We start from the raw sequence: 17,761 nt of genomic DNA, 5'->3' as shown, positions 1-17,761 counted from the left end.
GGGGTCTGGCAGTTGACTGTGAACTCGGACTGAGGCTCTAAGCACCTCTGTTCATATTGCTAAAAATTCCTTGTTACTTCGATAATCAGTGCAAATGATGCAACTTCATTTCTATTACTTCTTGTAGAAGAGCATTTTCTAGGCCTCCATGTCTACTTGACTGCTGAGAAATGTAGCATTGGTTGATAAGATGGTTATCTTCTAGTGGAAACACACCTTCCACATCTAATCCAGTTATGCCTGAGCAGAAACCTTTCAAAAGCCTCTGCAGATGGATTGCACCAGTCCTGCTGTACCCTGTGTTTGAGTGACAGTGAGTGCTTGTGGGTGATGAGTATAGAATAAACCTCATTCCAGCCTAGGTGGGGGCAGAGATCCCAGTGAACTGGGCTCTCAGGCATCACGTAGCCCTGTGAGGTCTTGTCACAGGTATGTCATCCCCTGGCTTTTTCTTTCCCTCATGCCCTTCCTCTCAATTTCTGGTGTTACCAGAGTTTGGAAGAGCAATAATCTCAATAGTTTACCACAAGTTCTCTCTGCAGTCTTTTCATCTTTCTTGTTGCTTTGCAGTAGAATATTGCATACCTACACTTCACTCAACTTTGTGTTGTGCTTAGTTGAGCTTTGCTATGTCCCCGTCCCCTTCCCATCAGACTTAGAAGTCTTCCAAAGCAATGCTGCTTGTACTCATCAATCCAGCAGTCTCACAGAGGTACACAAGAGGCAGTATCCATGTCATCAGGATGCAATAGCATTACCTCTCATTTTGCTTAGTATATTAGAAATGTTATTCTAGGAGGCACAAACAGCTAGAGGCAGGCTGCGTCTTCTATTGGGGTGTGCTTTTGGCTAAGGCTCTGAGTTTCTGCATTGTATTTTCACGTATGTTGTGATTTGCTTTGATAAATCTGAGAACAGGAGATGCAGAACTGAATGGAGATGAAAATAGCTTACAACCAGCTGTGCCTATTGCTCTTCAGTATTCTGCAAATAGACAAAATAAGGAATTATAGCTGTATTGTCTTGTCCCTGTAGCTATTAGGTGAGCCTGCTATTGGTTTATGCCTTCCTCATAACCGCCATCTCTGGTCTGTTCATGTCTATACCCGTTTATTCCTGGAGTGGTGTCTCTAGAAGGGAATATTTCTGCCCCTCGCCCTGAATGAGAGTTGTACAAGAGACTCGCTTGAAAGCCCTGGCCCATCTAAATTCTTTCTACTTTTTAAGTAATCTCCTGTAAAGTCTTTAGTGATGTCCTTTACAATTATACAATTTTGAAAATACTCCAGGATTGCTTAAAAATGCTGTGGCCCTCAGGGACTTGCTCTTCAGTCATGTTTTCCTGTCTGCCTCTCTGTATTGCTAGTTTCTTTACACTTACATAATGAGCTCTTTTTGGCAGCCTTTGGCACTGTGAACGCTGATCTGTGACTGAGGCTCCAGGTGCACAGTCATACTAACAAACAATAAAGGTGGGAACTTAACACGAGGAAACCTGATTTCCAGCCTGGACCCTATGGTTTCCACCTCCATGCCAGGAGGTGATGAGATACTGAGGGAACATTTCCTAAGCAGTGTTCAGACTTGCTTTCCGACTTATTATCATTATGATAATCAGGAAGAGAGATACTACATCTTCAGAGGGCCACCCTTAAGCACTGCAGCAGAGAACGGGGATGCCCCCAACATCAAACTATGAGTCTGAGCTCCTGAATCTGGCAGTAAAAGCGTGCCTTCCCTCCCAGTGCCTGCTGCTCCTCGGGTGGCTGCCTGTCTTCTCCCAGCCTAAAAAGGGACAGTGTTCCCCGACGGGAAGTAATTGCTTTGGAAACCTTGCTAAACATCTGTGTCCAATCAGGCTGAACATCCACACCAGGCGTAGCAGCGGCCTGCGGCCGAGCATCAGCAGTAGCGCGGAGCCTTGGAAGGGACTGCGCTCCTGACGCTGCGGCTCCCGAGGGGGTTGCGTCAGGGGAGCAGCCTCCCAGGGCTTGCAGTTGTGGTGGCGCTGTGTTTTGTAGCTTGCCAGTGACAAGCTGCAGAACAAAACCACAAGGCTTGAGATGTAGCTCAAAACTACAGGGTTTCTAGAGCCAAACCACAAGGCTTAGAATTTCAATAATTATAAGCCAGGAAAACAGTTTTTAGTTCTTCAGCCCTATGCAAGGCTTTGCCTACTCTATAGGTGGAAGTACGAGAGCTGTATGCTGAGACTCCACATTTCTCCCTACAATTGTTTCAGAAACTACAGAGGGAAAACACACCAAAATGAAAGATTACCCCAGGTGTCCCTCAATAATAATCTTAGGGGAACCGCCCAGAAAAGCTACAGGGAAGAACACAGAGCAAATAGAAATGAGACAGAAGGGAGAAACCAGAGCAATTTCAGAGCAGTGTGACAGCTGAGGAAAATGCCTAATGAAATAGCCTGGGTGAATGACAGGATAAACAGCCACACAGAAGGGGCCGAAGCTGACAAGCGGAGTTCCCAGCAAGGGATAGGGTCCACACTTATTTTGCACGGATGTTGAACTAGCCGAGAGGAACTCAGGTACAGTCCTAGTGGTTCATACAGCACTGGGAGAATGGGCAACTATATGCTTAATCGCTTTCTGAACAGCTCAAGCAACAGCAAAGAATAAAAGTCTCAAATGTTTGTAATCTATCTTCTTTTTATTTTCTCTTTAATGTTTTTGTGTAATGTAAAAGCCATGTAAAACCTACATAAATCCCCAAACTTATGTAGAATCTCCTATGGAGTGTGAGTCCAAACAAAAGGCGTTTTTTGACCACTTTAAATAGCTCGCAGACGTTTGGTTTGAATTGTTTGTTAGATTTAGGCAATGCCATATTTAGAGTTGCACGTGAAGTTTTAATTAAATTATAAATTTATTTTAGTTTCAAGGTCACATGCTATTTTTCCAGGGTGTGCCTGCTTAAGCCCATGATAAGATGGTTTCACTGAATGAGTAGCTGTTCAGGATTTTTGTTTATCATCGTCATTTCTGTGAGACCTGGAGCATGCTTAATGCAAGTGGAATCTGTGATTTTTTATTTATTTATTTTCTCTTCCCTCCCTCCCTGGAACCAAAAGGCCTCTGCTTTACATGTGCCTTTGGGAAATTCCAAAGGTTTAATATTTATCCAATTTGTAATGAATTTTCACAAGGAGCAAAACTCAGCTGACATACCAAATCCCTCAAATCCCTTGGTCAAATGGATGTTGGACTTTATTAACATTTGTGAAGTTGATTTTTTTTTCTCTAATTTTTTTTTTAAATTGTGGGATCATTCAGTGGCTGAAAATGTTGTACTGTGATGGAAAGTGTTGGACTGCTCTGACACCAGGCATTCTAATTCAACTATGATGAAAGAACATGAGTGTTAATTAGGATTTTTTTCTATTTAGGGTCCTGAGAGCACATTGCCATTGCTGAAATGTGATCTTAAACTCACAGGATCCTTGCCCTGGTCAGCAAAAGTGTATTCTGTTTGGGCAGTTTTGAGGGGGCATGTGGGATAAAAACAGGATAACAATGGCATTTGGCTGTCTTAGACTGTTGGTTCGGATAACAGTGTGCATCCTCGTCAAGTTTGCTGCTGTGTTAATGCCTTTTGTAGCAAGAGCCATCTACCAAAGTTTCATTCTTGAGGATCTGAAATCCAGTGTCTAAAGATAACCTTCGTATTGTTCCATAAAGAGGCCTAAACACCTGTAAGGTGTTTAGCACCACGTGGTGCGAGAGTTCATAGGAGCTGTGTGCAGTACAAGTAGATTGTGAAATGCAGCAGGTATCGGCTGTGGCAGAACTGCTGTCGATAACTACAGAGGTGATCACCACCAGGCAGGGGAGGCTCCTGAGGATTTTACAGGGGATTATCAACATTTTTGGCAATGCCTTGAAAGCAGCTGTAAAGTCACTGTCATGCTGCTAGCAACGCAAAACTGGTGTAAACCATTACTTCCAAAGCACGTGCTTTTTATGTAGAGTGTAATGCCTGCATCTGTTGCTTGTCATGGAGATCGCAAGGAGGATGGCTCAATGCTGCGAGAAGGAGGTATTCAAACCGACTACCCTGCCAAAGCTGTCCATTGGCACATTAGTATTCCTGCCACCCTCCCTGTGCCTTGCTTTGAATTTTTAACCCAAACAGAAGTGAAACATTAGGATGTAGTTGTTCTGTAAGCCCTGTGAACACAGAGCCTCTGGTTATTTTGAGGGCAGTACAAGCTATACCCGCTAACACCTGGACCAGCAGGAGCAATGATAGGTGGCGGAGTGGCACAAGCCCCTCTCTAGGCAGGGCTGTCTAGCAGGGCAGCAGTATGCAATGCCAGTGTTCTCCCATGTTTGCAGGGTGAAGACTTTAATTAAAAAACAATCTATTGCATAAACATGAAGTACATACTTATTTGTTTTTTCTCTTTTACCATGAACATGCAAGACTCTTCACAAGACAAGATGGCACCTGTATAAACTTGCAGCTTAATTCACATAAAATCTAATAAAAGACAATAAATCTAGGATAAGGTGGGCAGCATGTAGCTCACACTGCAAGTAGAGCTGTACGGTCATTTTTAACTCTTTGAATATTCTTAAAAGTATTTGCTATCCAAGGATACATACCCTTGGAGGCAGGCGGGAGTGATGACAGCGTGTGCTGGAATGCTTAAGGCATTAACCAAACTAGCTGAAGTGCCAATAAGAGTGGAAAGATGGCACTAGGGAGAAGGTCATTTGTGCTGAAGCCCAGGCCTGTCTGTATTGTTCACACTTGTCATGCAGACTAGCTCAAGTGCATCTGCACATGCTGCTGTCACCCCTCCAGGATACATCTACCCACTACAGCATTGTTCTAGTGCCTTATGGCAGTGAGCAGGGACAGTGGGAGCTGCTGCCAGCAGTGCATTTTAATCATTTTTTAAAAGAATAATAGCAATCTGCTATCTGTTGTATGTAATTGTGTTTGTTGTTTTATCCTCTTTTTTTTTTTTTTGTTACCAGAGTGCCTCTGATGGCTTTTGGAAGTCAGTGGCAACCCGTGTCCCAAGAGAACCTCATGAGATACGTATCCTGAATCCCTACTTCATCCAGGAGGCAGCTTTCAGCTTCATTGGACTGCCTTTCAACAATGGCCTGATGGGCAGAGGGGTAGGTATAAAGTAAATCAAGCAAAACCATGGGGAAGGACAAGAGACCAAGCAGCAGAGTAGGCTTCTGCTGTTCTTACTTTTCCTCTGGGCCTCTGCTGTTGGACGTTGAAGGGAAGGGACTTCGGCTCTGTTACAGTCACAGCACTCAACCTCCTTCAGGGCCAGGCAAGATCCTTCCTTGGAACACACTGAGGATTTTGTGGGGAATCACGAACATTTCAGCAGTGCCTTGAAAGCAACTGTGAAGTTGCATCCTAGACTTATAGTAAAAGAGTGTAAAAATTTGTTTTATGAGGTCTTTGGTAAGAAATTCCTCTCTTAGAGCGACAAGTTTTAGATGTAAGAGCTTACAAAAGAAATCAAAGCAAAACATAGTTTTAGGCCGTGGTTATTAACAAAATACCTTCATGGTCATTCTTGTATCTCACCCCAATGCAGCTTCTTGGAGTGTTAATGTGGAGTAGGTGGTGACTTGGGTTTTCTGGATTATCTCACACTGCAACACTGTCCTCAGAACCTATTTATATTTGCTCTACCTAATATATCAACCATTACAGAAAGTATTAATTGGGTGGCTAAATTACTCGTGTACACATGTCATATAGTTGTTGACAGGCCACATGTGACACTTTGGGGTGCCTTAGCACGGCTGGCAAACCCAGACAGAAGCACTTTTGCTGGACAAGGCCTGTTTGCTCTGCCCTGGCATTGTCCTTCCATTGTGGTCAGTACAGATTTGCCATGTTGCAGCAAGGGTTTGGACTCTTAATTATACCATGAAGTCTTCAGAAATATTAGAGACGTTTGTTTTGTGCAGGTCAGATGGGTGGGTGCCTGGAGATAAGGAATTCACTTCTTAAAATGTGGTGTGCAAGATGTGCAGACAGGTTCAGCTACGTAGAATGGGTCTTTTTTTGAAATACGTTGCTGCATAGGTACATACAGAAGCTGTCATGGGGTTCTGGAAGCACTGGATTTTTGTTCTTTGCACTGAAGGTATCTTATCCCAAATATTCCTATCAGCTAGGAAGTAACTTACTTCATCTCTCTGCTTTCTCCAGTGCTTACCCTTAGAATGATGTGGTCTTGATTTGTCCTTCAGAAAATCAGGACTGCTGCCCCAGTAAAGGACAGAAATAATCAGACTTTTGCCTTTATTTTCTCCAGATTTGTTTTTATTTTCAAACACATTATTTTAATACACAAGATATTACTTAAGCCGAGAGGAGAAGAGAGAATCCGGAAATGAAAATGTTGTGAACTGAAGTTTATGAGGTTTTGATAGGTTGTTTAACACACATCAGATTGGGAAATGAAGGCATCTTAATTGAAACCTGATGTTTCACTTCATGAAAGTCCATTTGAGCATTTAAAAATAGTTTATGGAGCTTTAAGGCAAGCAATCTTTGCCCGTGACCCCTGCTAGATTGTGTAAATTGTAGTTCATTCCTTCAGATGGGTCAACAGGAGCTCTGCAGGTGTATCTGTGGGGCTGGGACATTAGTATACCCTGTGCGGTCTGTGCAAGGACGCTGTAATACAGTGATTCTGTCAGTGTTTAAAAGCAGAGAATATTTCTAGCCTGTGGGTACAAATTTTACTGCAGCCATCAATTATGGACTGCTGCCATGGAGCTGCTGGGACTTGACGCTTTAGTGAATGCTGCTGCATCAGTGCAAAGGCTCCGAGAGAAGCTACTGCCACCAGTGTAAAGAGCGAAGAAGAGTCTGAGTAGGATCCTGGTGACACAAATTTGCTACAGACCTTTTTTCACTGAGAGTTTAAATGGGAAGAGTGGAAATCAGAGCCTGTAGACCAAGAATCCAACTCTCAGTAAAGATTTGAGAGAGATCCAGTGAGATGAGTGATGCAGCTAGAGCAAGGAGAATTGCTCCGCAGGACACAGTGCGACCCAGCAGCCAAGGAGCGTAGCTGGTTGGGTTCAGGGTCATGCTTTTAGATGTGCGAGGCAGCCTGGAAAACATTACTCAGGGAAGAAGCACATGAGCATGGAAGAGGAGAATGCTGAGGTCTAGTAAGCAAAAGCACAGCGAGCAGTATGTGTCCTGAGTTTCTCCTGGGAAAGCGGGATGGGGCAGATTGGTGGCCCCACTCTGCAGTGTGCTGTGGTATGTTGGGCAGGCTACACACAGGAGGATCAAGGCTGGGGGTGCCTTAGTAATCAAGGCCAACACAAAATCCTCATAAAGAGCAGTAATATTCCCTCTTCTGTGGTTCTGATGCCTAAATAAACTTCAGTGCTTCTCTTGCACACCACATATGGTAACAATGTGCTGCCAATTAACTTTGTAATTTGGGGGCTTTTTCAGCAGGGCTGAGGAGAGCTAGTAAAATAGTTTGGGGCTGATCTCAAAGCATTTTTCCCAGGATTCAATAAAGGGTGAATGTAGTAACATCCTCTGCTTTGATAATATAATTTGGGGCAGATGGTTCTGGAGGATCATGGCAGGGTACAACTCAGATGTATGGTCTGATTACACTTGTGGCATTAGTAGCCAAAAGTCTGAGCAAGGAGCGAAACTGGTCACCCACAATGAACAGCAACTTCTCTCTGGGACCAGTAAAGCTTTTCAGGAGTTCTCTCAATCCCTTTACTGAAGTCTTAAGAAGAGGGAGAGCTGTTTCCTACTACACGTGGACTTCTCTTTTCTTGATTCTAGCTGATGTTAAAGAAAAACTCTAGAATCCTGGCAATGTCTGGAGAAAATTAAATGTTAATGCCTGAAGATGGTTTAGCTAGTGAAGATCCCCTCTTTGATTAAAGAGTTCTCTGAAGGAATGGGGTGGAGGCTCAGCTGTCTTACTAGCTAAAGGTGTAGGTATGTGATTTAGGTTTAGGTAGAAGTTCCGTGTATACAGCTCTTTTGGGCTTGAAACCAGACATCACTGGTATTGCAGCTGGTAATTCAGGTATGCAGTAACCTACCTTACACTGCCAACAGCTTACTGGGGGACAAGCATGAACGTCAGTTCAGAGGCGTCATTGCCTGTTGCATGTACAGCACTAGGGATGGTTATTGCCATGGTGCTTTTTGCTGCATAGTGAATAGTCCCATCTACTCAGTAGCGCTCAGAGCCATTGGAGCAGTGGCTTTCTGGCTCCTCTGGGAGCCCTAAGCGTGGTGTGAGGTGGCCATTTCAGATTACACAAATTACCAGGACTCTGAGGGCTCAAGTGCAGACTGTGGTGTTTGTTTCTCTCTACTGGTGCTGTGCATCCATGGAACTGCTTGTGATTTAACTATTTATGAGGGTTAAGTTCTGCTGCCCAAAACTGTAAGCCTTTGGTGTTTTGTGTACTGGAAATGGCTGAATCTATAGACCTCTTACTAAAGAGATAAAGCATCCTCCTCTGGACTTCACTCAGCCTCAGCACCAACTTGATGAAGGAGGAGCCATGTGCAGGAGGTGTTGTCAGGCACCGGGCCATGGATTAGCACCTCTGCAGAGTGCTGACAGCCTTCGTGCACTCAGGAATTAACCTCTCATACTGGAGTGTTAGCACATCCTGCCCCAGGGCTTCTCTTTACTGTTATGTGGTTTTGCCTGTGGGCAAGCAGCCTTTCTGGATATGGCAGTGGTGACCCTTTGCTCCCCAGGCAGCTTTTCAGCTCCCCTGGCTGGTCATAATGACGCTTTCTCTCATTAGTACTGGGCTGCCCTGGTGTCAGCAAGCTTTGTCTCCGGGGCTGTTCTTGCTGGACTGTTATTGTGTGAAGGCCATGTCTTGGGACCAGTTGGGACTTTATGGAGCAGAAGGGAGGAGGGGGATGTCAGGAGCAGAGCAGTCTGCCACTCCATCCTTTCCAGCTGCATGCTTCTTTTTTTGCACTCTGATGGCATCTTCTAAGGCCAGTAGAGGGACAGATAAAGGGCCACTGCAGCTGCAGTCAGTTAGATATAGAGACTTAGCATCATTGTTAAGCTTTGGGTTTGCAAGACAGCACATCTGCTTCATGGGCTGGACCATTCAATCTATTACCACTGGAGAGTGATCAGTCCATGAGCTGCTGGGGAATGGACAATCAGACAAGCCATTACAGGGTAGCAGGTAAATGCATACCAGCAGTTCTTGGTAAATGCCCAGCCACATGCTTCTGCACATGAAAAATGCAAAGCAACCGAAGGGAGTTTACTTTTCAATGAAAGAGTAGCCTATGTACTCCCATTTAACATCGGGTGAAGCATATATGTGGTTACCACAGAGCAGCTAGCATGTAGTAAAGTCTTGCCCTTGCTTGCCCTCCGTTAAATTGTTAGGTCCTTAAGAAATACTCCCTGCATTGCCCAGGAATCTGCTCTATGGCAAATGGTAAATCAGAGCTTGTGCATCAGGTTAGATGTGGTCAGATATTTGACTTGGGCTAAGTCGTATAGGAGCTCAGCAGTTAAATGGCAGAACAGAAACCTGCTGGGCAGCTAGCTTGTCCTGCCTCCAGCAACAGGCCTCTGGCCCTTCCCTTTTGCTCTGCTGCAGACCGCCGGTTCTGGAGACTCTTTCCTGCTACAGCAAGGGATAACTAGGGGAGGTGAAGCAATAGTGTTGGGCATGCTCTGCTTTTTCTTTCGAAGCCAAATATTGCAGCTGATTCTGTGCATGGATGGAGGTGGCTGTGGGAGCAGCACTGTGGGTTGGAAGCTCCTGTGACAGGGACCACTTTGCAGGTACTTGTCTGCTCACAATAAGTGATGCTAAATTGCTTTTTATGCCATATTTCCAAACTTGCCAGCTAAGGGAAGCAAAGAGTAGGTTTGGGATTGTTCCTATGCAAACATAAATGGACAAAAAGAAAACACAGTGACTGTTGTATTTAGCATGTGGTGGATATTATAGTTTCCTTCTGTATTTCTTTCATTTTGACTTTATTGGTGTTAGGCGATCAGTTCTGTAACTGATAAACTAAGGTAGCAGTTTTTCCTAGGTGAGCAATTTTTCAAGTTTTCCCTCAAATAAGTTAATATAGTAGTCAAACTAATTTGAATATCTAGTTGCATTATTGCTTTTAGGGAATTTATTCTTTAGCAATGCTTACCCTTTTAGTGAAAAAGGTAACAATTGGAATAGTGAGAACAATCCAATATGTCTTATCCTGAGCTAAGTAAAATCCCATAAATAACTGGAATTCATTTAACATGTTAAGGGAGTCAAATATTTCTAAAAACAGATTTACAGCAGTCATTTCCTTCCAGTCCAGCAGGCAGTGAGACAGGAATGACCCGGCCATGGAATGAAAAGCAGCAAGAGCTTTTCACATACACCAAGCAAAGAGTCATTACAGTCCCCTGGATCTCCAGCACAAGCCCATGAGGTGATGCTCAGCCTCCATTAAGTCCAAAGGAGGGCTGGTGTTCCTTTCTGCTGACTGTTTTCTTTTTCTAGTGTGAGTAGAAGTCAGTCTTGAAAGCTTCTTCAAGGGGACCAATGGAAGATGAAACAGCAGTGTCTTGAGGGGAATACTTTTATCCTTCCCCTTGCAGCAGAGAACAGTGTAGGGGCATTTAGGAGAACCTGTCCTGTGTCGGTCTATACTGCTAAAGGCATTTCTGGTCCCCTGACCTGGTGGTGCAGACTGGCAGTGTTTGTACCTCACAGAGCTTGCAGTGATCCCTAACACAGCACAAGACCAGAGATCTTTGCCTCTCTTGTCTTTATGTTTTTCTCACCCAGGATCCACCATGCACGTGCTCACCTCACCCATGGAGGCCATGTGCCAGTGGGCCCCTGGAAGAAGCCATGCTCCGGGTGCACAGGCAGCCTTTGCCCAGCAGTGCTGTGGTGACGTGTCGCTCACCGTTGCTGTGTTTGCTGCTTCTGTTTGCCAGATAGCCTTTCGGTGCTTTCTGGGTTCTCGCCCTTCCCATCTTTCCCTAATTGGTGACCACTAGTTCAAGTCAGAAACTCCTAATGGCCATATCTGGAGCAGCGGTCCTGCTGGGCCGCTTTAGGCAGCCTCATGATGTGGCCTAGCCTGCATTGGCCAGTCTTTGTGCAAGCTGCGAGGCGTCCCAGGAAGCTCCTGCCTCGGCACTGGCCACTGTTGGGCTGCCATTCTTCAACCATTTGGTTGAAAGCAGCATTGCTTGGCAGTACAAGAATACCCAGGCACATAGAGGGCCATGAGCAGCAAGACAGGCTTTGAGCTGGTCCAACCCCAGATTAATATTCCTGAGGTGGGATGTTGGGACTTTGGGTTTTTCCCTTAGCAATGGCCTAGAATAACAAGAGGCATGCTCAGTTGTTTGAGAGTTCCATTTTCATAACACAAGAGGTGTGGTGGTTGCTTTGGTATGTCATTGGGGCATGGCACAAGGGTGTGTGTGGTGAGGTAGCACTGACGCATTGTGCAGGGCACAGCAAGGCAGGTTTGGCACAGCCACGTCCATGATGCCAAACTTCTTTTGGAGTGATCTGTCCCACAACTTGCCCTGAAGGTCAGACGAGGTTCATTAGGTCCAGATTAGAGCTTAGCAGCAAACAAATTTATATGCCTGTGTACAATGAGGAGAGCTTGGGAGCTGTGTAGGTGCAACAAGAGAATAATTATAACCGTTTCCTCTCTCTGATACATGTCCCCTCTCATTTGCCACTTCTCTGCTGAGAAGAGAGGAGAGCCCTTTCCCTGGACCTGGAGAATGCTGCCCAGTTGGCTTCTCTGCAGCCCAGCCTGGGACACATCCCTAGATCCTACAGGTCCTTCTCTTTCCTGTGCCGCAAGCTGGACATGAGGCAGTGCTTCATTTTCAACAGAAGGAAGGAGTAGCAGAAGCTCAGCAGGCTGTCACAGGAGAAAACTGCTCAGTTTCTATAGTTTAAACCAAATCAGTACCAAAGCACTACACTGACTTATAAATGACATGTAGTTAACTGGCAATCATGCTGCTTTTATACTTCTGTTCAATCCAGCTCCTTTTTTTTCAGGTGTCTCTAATTCCCCAGTCACAGTTTTATCTGTCTCATGGTTGCTGCTTCTTTAACGTAAGCAGTTTGGAGCAAATGCCCAGTTATGTGTATTTGGTCCAGGCCCCTGTGGGTGCACACAGTTTGTACTCAGGTTCTTCTCTTAACAGGTGCTGTTATCCATGCCATTTACTAAGGGTGCGTTCTGCAAGCACCCCCATGCTCTCTTAACAGTTACTGCCCTCAGTAAACAGCAGGGATGATAATTTTTACAGTATTTTCTAGGTGGTCCTCTCTAGCCCACAGGGTTCTGACTGCAGCAGTGGGACATGAGGCTGCATCTCAGCAGTGAAGGCGTGAATGGATGCAGATCTTTGTCTTCAAGGGGGACACACACACACACACACACACACACACAAGGCTATAGCTACCTTAGTATTGGAGAGTGCTAACTTCAATAAGGCATAATTTAATTCAAAACTGCCGTCAGATCATGAGTCTCTGAATGTGATTTTAGGGCAACACAAAACTATTTTGCTAAGGATACCATGTGATTTTTCTGATAGTTGTAGGGGCCAAGCCAGATACATCTACTACAGCCCAAGAGGTTAGGAAGTCTTTGGTATTTAAATAATTTTTGAGAGGAGCAGGTGGTACTGAGATACTGGCATGTCACGTACTACTGAAGAACAGAAGCAGATGAGAAAATTGTCTCCTGTTCTTCCATAAAGACCATTGGAGATATTATACATAGAAAAAAGTCAGGCAGATATTTGATGACCAAAGGAAAGTTCACTTTTGATTTCTGTAATCTGTTATTCTACGAACAAAAATAAGAATATGCTTGAAAGAAAGTTATGGTGGTTTGGCAGTCCTCCCGTAAGGTTGGGTAGTATGATTAATTCTCTGTGGTTTGTAAAACTCACATTAGAAAGTTAGCTCTTAAACGTTAACTTGGCCAGTGAAATTCCCTCCAGGCAAAGACCCTGCGTCTCCCTTGAGTTGTACCGTGGGAATGGGCCCAGTGCAACTGTGGGTGGTGTTAACGCCATCTTATTCCCAACAACGACACGTTCTCAAGCACGTAACCATCTACTCACTATGTTTTGGACACTGTAACTACAGCTCAGCTGAGGGAAAAGGTTTTGTGGCAAGTCCACTTACCAGCTGATGCAATTCCAGTGACATCCGAATGTCATCTCTTATGTAAAACATAAAGCTGAGAATATCTGAATTTGAACTGCCGTTCCTGGGAAGACAGGATGTTTTTGCATATTTTGAAATTTCAGGGAATTTTCTTATCCTTGCCTAATAAATGTTTTCCTTTTTTTTTAAACCCCGCCTTGATATGTTATGGCTACCAGTGAATTAACAATTCACTGAAGTAACCAGAATAAAATAAATTTTGTTTGTGGTGAGTATCAATTTAAATTAAGCAGTGAGAACAAAACGACTGCTGGTTTTCCTAACATCTGGAGCTGGCACAGGAGGACGTAGTAGGTCTTTTCGTTTCAGATGTGTGCTGTTAGAGTAGCACTGCAAATGTTTGAATTTAGTATCTCACTGATTTAGCCATAAGCAGTTTTTGCACATTTGTCTTCAGGTTAGTGTAATTCCAGTGTACGGTAGTGGAGTTCTCCATAGCACATGGGTTGTACTCCAAGCTCTGCACATCTCAGCTAGGGTTGGGTGGCATTCTTTGCTCGGAAAATGTTGGTCTTGGGACTGGTCACACAATCAGAAGTGAGCAGGGCAGTGTGTTGCCAAAAGCGGGTTCCTTTGAACGAGAAGCAGAAACTCAAAACGTTGTGTTCCCAGTCTGTCACAAACATCAGGTGAAATGCAATAGCATGGCTCACCGGTTCAGGGTGAACCGTTTTAAATGCCAAATATAAGCGTGCAGCTGGTTTCTATATCTCAGCTAAGAGGCTGTCACCCTTGGTGACTGTCTGAGCATGTCCTCTGAATTCGTGATACTTTTGATATGGTCCACATCGGATGCTCTACAAATGAAGATAAGATGTGTGGGTGGATTTCTCAGCCTCACCCTAGCCCCTGGGGTAAGGCTACCTCTGGATTCATCTGGCTAGAAGAGAGCTAACAGTCTGTGAGCCTGGGTTTTACACTGGAAACACTCGTCTATCACAAGCAGTCATGTTCATCCAAACTCACAAGAGGAGCTGCAGCCGTACAGCACCGCTGTCACAGGGCCTCACCAGAAGCCAGATGAAATGGGAAGGGCTGAAGCTGGACCTTGGTGCAAATGGCAAGTCAGCGTTTGGGAGAGGATGGTCAGGGTGTCCCTGCTCAGAGTTCTAACACCTGTCTATGGCTGGTTTCCTGCTGCTCCTCATCTTCCCAGTATGCTGTGGCTAGGAAGGGTATGGCACAGGCCAGAGTGCCCTTTGCCTGTGGGGGTGCCCCTGGGCAAAGGAAGGGCTCTCAGTGCACACTGCTGACTGGGTCTGCCTGATCTCTCCATCTCCCAGAGCTGTTTAACGGCCTCCTTAAAATGCTTTTGGCATCAGTAAAATAAAGAGTTTGTACTGTTCTTCACTTCTGCTCCCGTGTGGTGGCCCGTTTGGATAAGTATTCCTTCTTAGCCTAGCTGGAAGCCAGTAATGTGCACAGAATTGTAATCCAGTATCTACGTCTGTTTTAATGTCAGAAAACTAACGTATCAACTGTAATTCATACTCCAGCTCATCTGTTGCCCCATTCTCAGGATAGCAAAGTTGTACAAGGGAGTCTGACCATTTGCATTAATCCGTCTGCCCTGCAGTACTCCCCTGGAGAGTCAGATCATAGAGCCTCAAATAAGAGCAGCTGCTTTTTTGCTAGATGTTTTGCAGGAAGCTGGCTGGCATATGATTTTCTTTACAAGTTGGGAGGCTATTGACCCCATCAGGCAGCTGATGTGCAGTTATAGCCAAATACCCTGTTACTGATTTTCTGATTAGTAGCAGCAGTGCCCCTGTGAGCAGAGACAGTAAGAGGAAATCTTTGGTTATAGAAATGGCAACCTGCTAATGACTTCCATTCCTGCTTTCTCTCCTCTCAGAACATCCCCACCTTGGGAAGCGTAGCAATAACCATGGCGCTGCACAACTGTGATGAGGTGGCGGTAGCTGGGTTTGGCTATGACATGAGTTCACCCAATGCACCGCTGCACTACTATGAGAACATCAAGATGTCTGCCATCAAAGAGGTAGGGAGCTCCTGCTGAGCACATCTTCCTCCCAAGCCTGCTGAACGCCCCGACTCCAGAGCCTGACTGGGATGGTGATGTCAACTTACAGCTTTCTTGTATGGGTCAAAACACAGCTCCACCCATGCATTTGCCTGTAAAATTCTAGACATTCTCCCAAGCGCAATGTGTGTTAAAAATGGTTATTTCTGCTGGGAAAAGTTCTTTGGAATGTGTATATAATGTTATTCCTTCTTTGAGCAGCAGGGAAAAGATTCACATGAATGTTAACTGGAGTAGGGTGAAAGGGAGCAATTCTGCTCTGGGGTTGAAAAGATGTGGCCACCTCCTGCTTTTTGATCCATTGTATTGCTCTCTAATCCATAGGCTTCTTTTGCTAGATGATCCCCTCCTCAGCCCCTGTGAAATGTGGGGGAGGTGAGATTAGCCCGTGCATGTTAGCTCTCAGCTGACTGTTCAGTAGCAGTTTGCTAGTGTAAACACATCATGGCTCTGTGGAGGCTGCTCTTTAAAGCCAGATCCATGTTAGAAACATTTTCTGGTACTATCACAGTGAGATGAACAGCATTTTTAGAGGAACAAAAGTTCTTGTGTTGGTATAATGCAGTAGTATAAAGACACACTTTCAGGTCTATCCATTCCCTGTACCAAACTAGAGCAAGCTTGGGCACTGGCCAAAGCTTCTGCAGTGGGAAGGTTTGCTGCTTTTTTGGTAGAACTCAGTCTTTCCCAGCTCAGATGTGGCCCAGGTCTTTGTAAGATTGCTTCCCTGTCATCACTGGCTCCTCTGTAGGGAAACTTTCTCCATCCTACTCCACATTGCAAAAAGTTGTATTGTTCATGGACAGTAGCTGTCTCCTGGCTCTTTGCATTTGTTTACCTCGAGCACTTTGCCATTGATCCAGGCCAGGAGGGAAGCTGGAAAGTTGTGTTTTTCTAAATCACAAGATTGTACGTGTCTTGGGACTCTCACAGGCTGCAGGCTGCATGACCCTAGGCAGACTGAGAGGAATTAGAAATCAGTGATTAGTCAGCTTGAGAAATGAGAAGAGCGTGTCTAATTATCAGAGTAATGAGGCTTTGGAACAGCCTCTCAGCAGCAGCCGAGAGAACAAACTGCTTTTGGGAAAAGGCTTTGAGGAGGTCCCTGATATATCAAGGGACTGGAGATTGTGGCCCTGAGCTACCTTCTGGGTCTGTGGAGGTAGCAAGAAAGTCTGCTTTGCTGAATGGAATAACCATGGATTTAATCTGTTCTCGACGGGAAAGTGAGTGCCTGTTTACAGGATTTAAGGGGAATGCCCAGAGAGGAAAGCTGAATTGAGTCACTATGTATAGAGGTGGTGTCTGGCTTGTGAAATCCCTGAGTGGAAAATAGCTGAGGAATATCATTCTAGCAGTAGTAGTGGAGATACCGGCATTGGCGTGCCCAGTTCTTCGCTGGGCATCTGCTTATAACCACTGCCTGAGACAGGACCCTGTGCTACCCAGGCCCAGGTCTGAGTCCGTACAGCTGGTTCTTTAGTCTTCCAGAAAAGACATGACTATGCCAGAGTGAAAATTAATGCAGATGCCTGGCTCCAGCAGTGGGTACAGAGACTGTTCATGAAAGTTTTGTCTCTGTGGTGCCACTGTGTCCACCCTGGTGAGTCAGCTACCCTTGGTGGAGAATCAGCTGTTCCTACTGTCTCATAAGGATGTCAGTCCCATGGTCTGCTCTTGGGCATGGAGATGTTCACGGTGAGTGTCCTGTGCCAAGACTGTTTTGCAGCCTGGTAGGTGTCTCTGACCTCAAGGACACCTACACAGGAGCTGACAAGAATGAAGTCTTCTTGGTCTTGATCCTTACATGGATCAATGGGAAGAGTTGGCAAAAAGATTTGGATGACAGAGTCTCTGGTTGAAGTTGCCAGTCCAGATCACTTGGATCTTTGATGCTGGAGGCAAGCACCCTGAGTGGGATGCAGAAGCCAGTGGAAGACAGGAGGGTATCACTCTTGGACACCATATGTGGCCTCAGGAATAAACCATACAGGGCAACAGATAAGGATGAACATGTGAAATGCAACCATCAGGGTCTCCTAGAGAGACCAGTTGGTGTCTGGTTTGTCAGGCCTCTGCTGTCTGGAAGCTGTCAGTCGTCATGTCCAGGATGTTCTGTATGGAGGTGAGGGAGCGTTGAAAGGTTCTGCGGAAGCCTCACTAGTTCAGATGTCAGTGGATTTGTTTCTGCAGCCGGGGCTGTTGATGAGAGCTCTGCAGGCCAGCAGAGCTGGTTCTAGGAGGAAGGTTCCTGTTCCACTTGAAAGCTGGTTATCTGATATGTGTCTGCTCATCTAATCCTCACATCCTCACCCACAGGCTCCTCTTACGTATCGCTGCCCTGGTACAAGAAAAGCCATCTGTTCCCAAGTATCAATAATTAACGTTCCTCCTGCCTCTGCCCCTCCCAATAGGACAAATTGTTTGTGATATTGTG

At 45.3% G+C, this 17,761-nt stretch overlaps 1 protein-coding gene across 7 annotated transcripts in view; it reads left to right on the top strand.

Moving 5' to 3' along the window:
- Positions 1–17,761, top strand: part of ST3GAL3 (ST3 beta-galactoside alpha-2,3-sialyltransferase 3) — a 190,842-nt gene that overhangs the window by 157,824 nt on the left and 15,257 nt on the right. For 6 of the 7 annotated variants that reach the window (XM_064455272.1, XM_064455271.1, XM_064455275.1 and 3 more), the window contains 2 exons: positions 5,007–5,153; positions 15,136–15,282. In XM_064455272.1, the coding sequence (XP_064311342.1) occupies positions 5,007–5,153; positions 15,136–15,282 (294 nt within the window). The remainder of the gene's footprint in view (positions 1–5,006; positions 5,154–15,135; positions 15,283–17,761) is intronic. The other variant, XM_064455274.1, reaches the window with a different exon arrangement.

This window comes from Phalacrocorax carbo, chromosome 6 (genome assembly GCF_963921805.1).
Source record: "Phalacrocorax carbo chromosome 6, bPhaCar2.1, whole genome shotgun sequence".
Taxonomy (NCBI): domain Eukaryota; kingdom Metazoa; phylum Chordata; class Aves; order Suliformes; family Phalacrocoracidae; genus Phalacrocorax; species Phalacrocorax carbo.
Note: the sequence above shows the minus strand (reverse complement) of the source record. Positions and strands in the feature narration are given on the sequence as shown.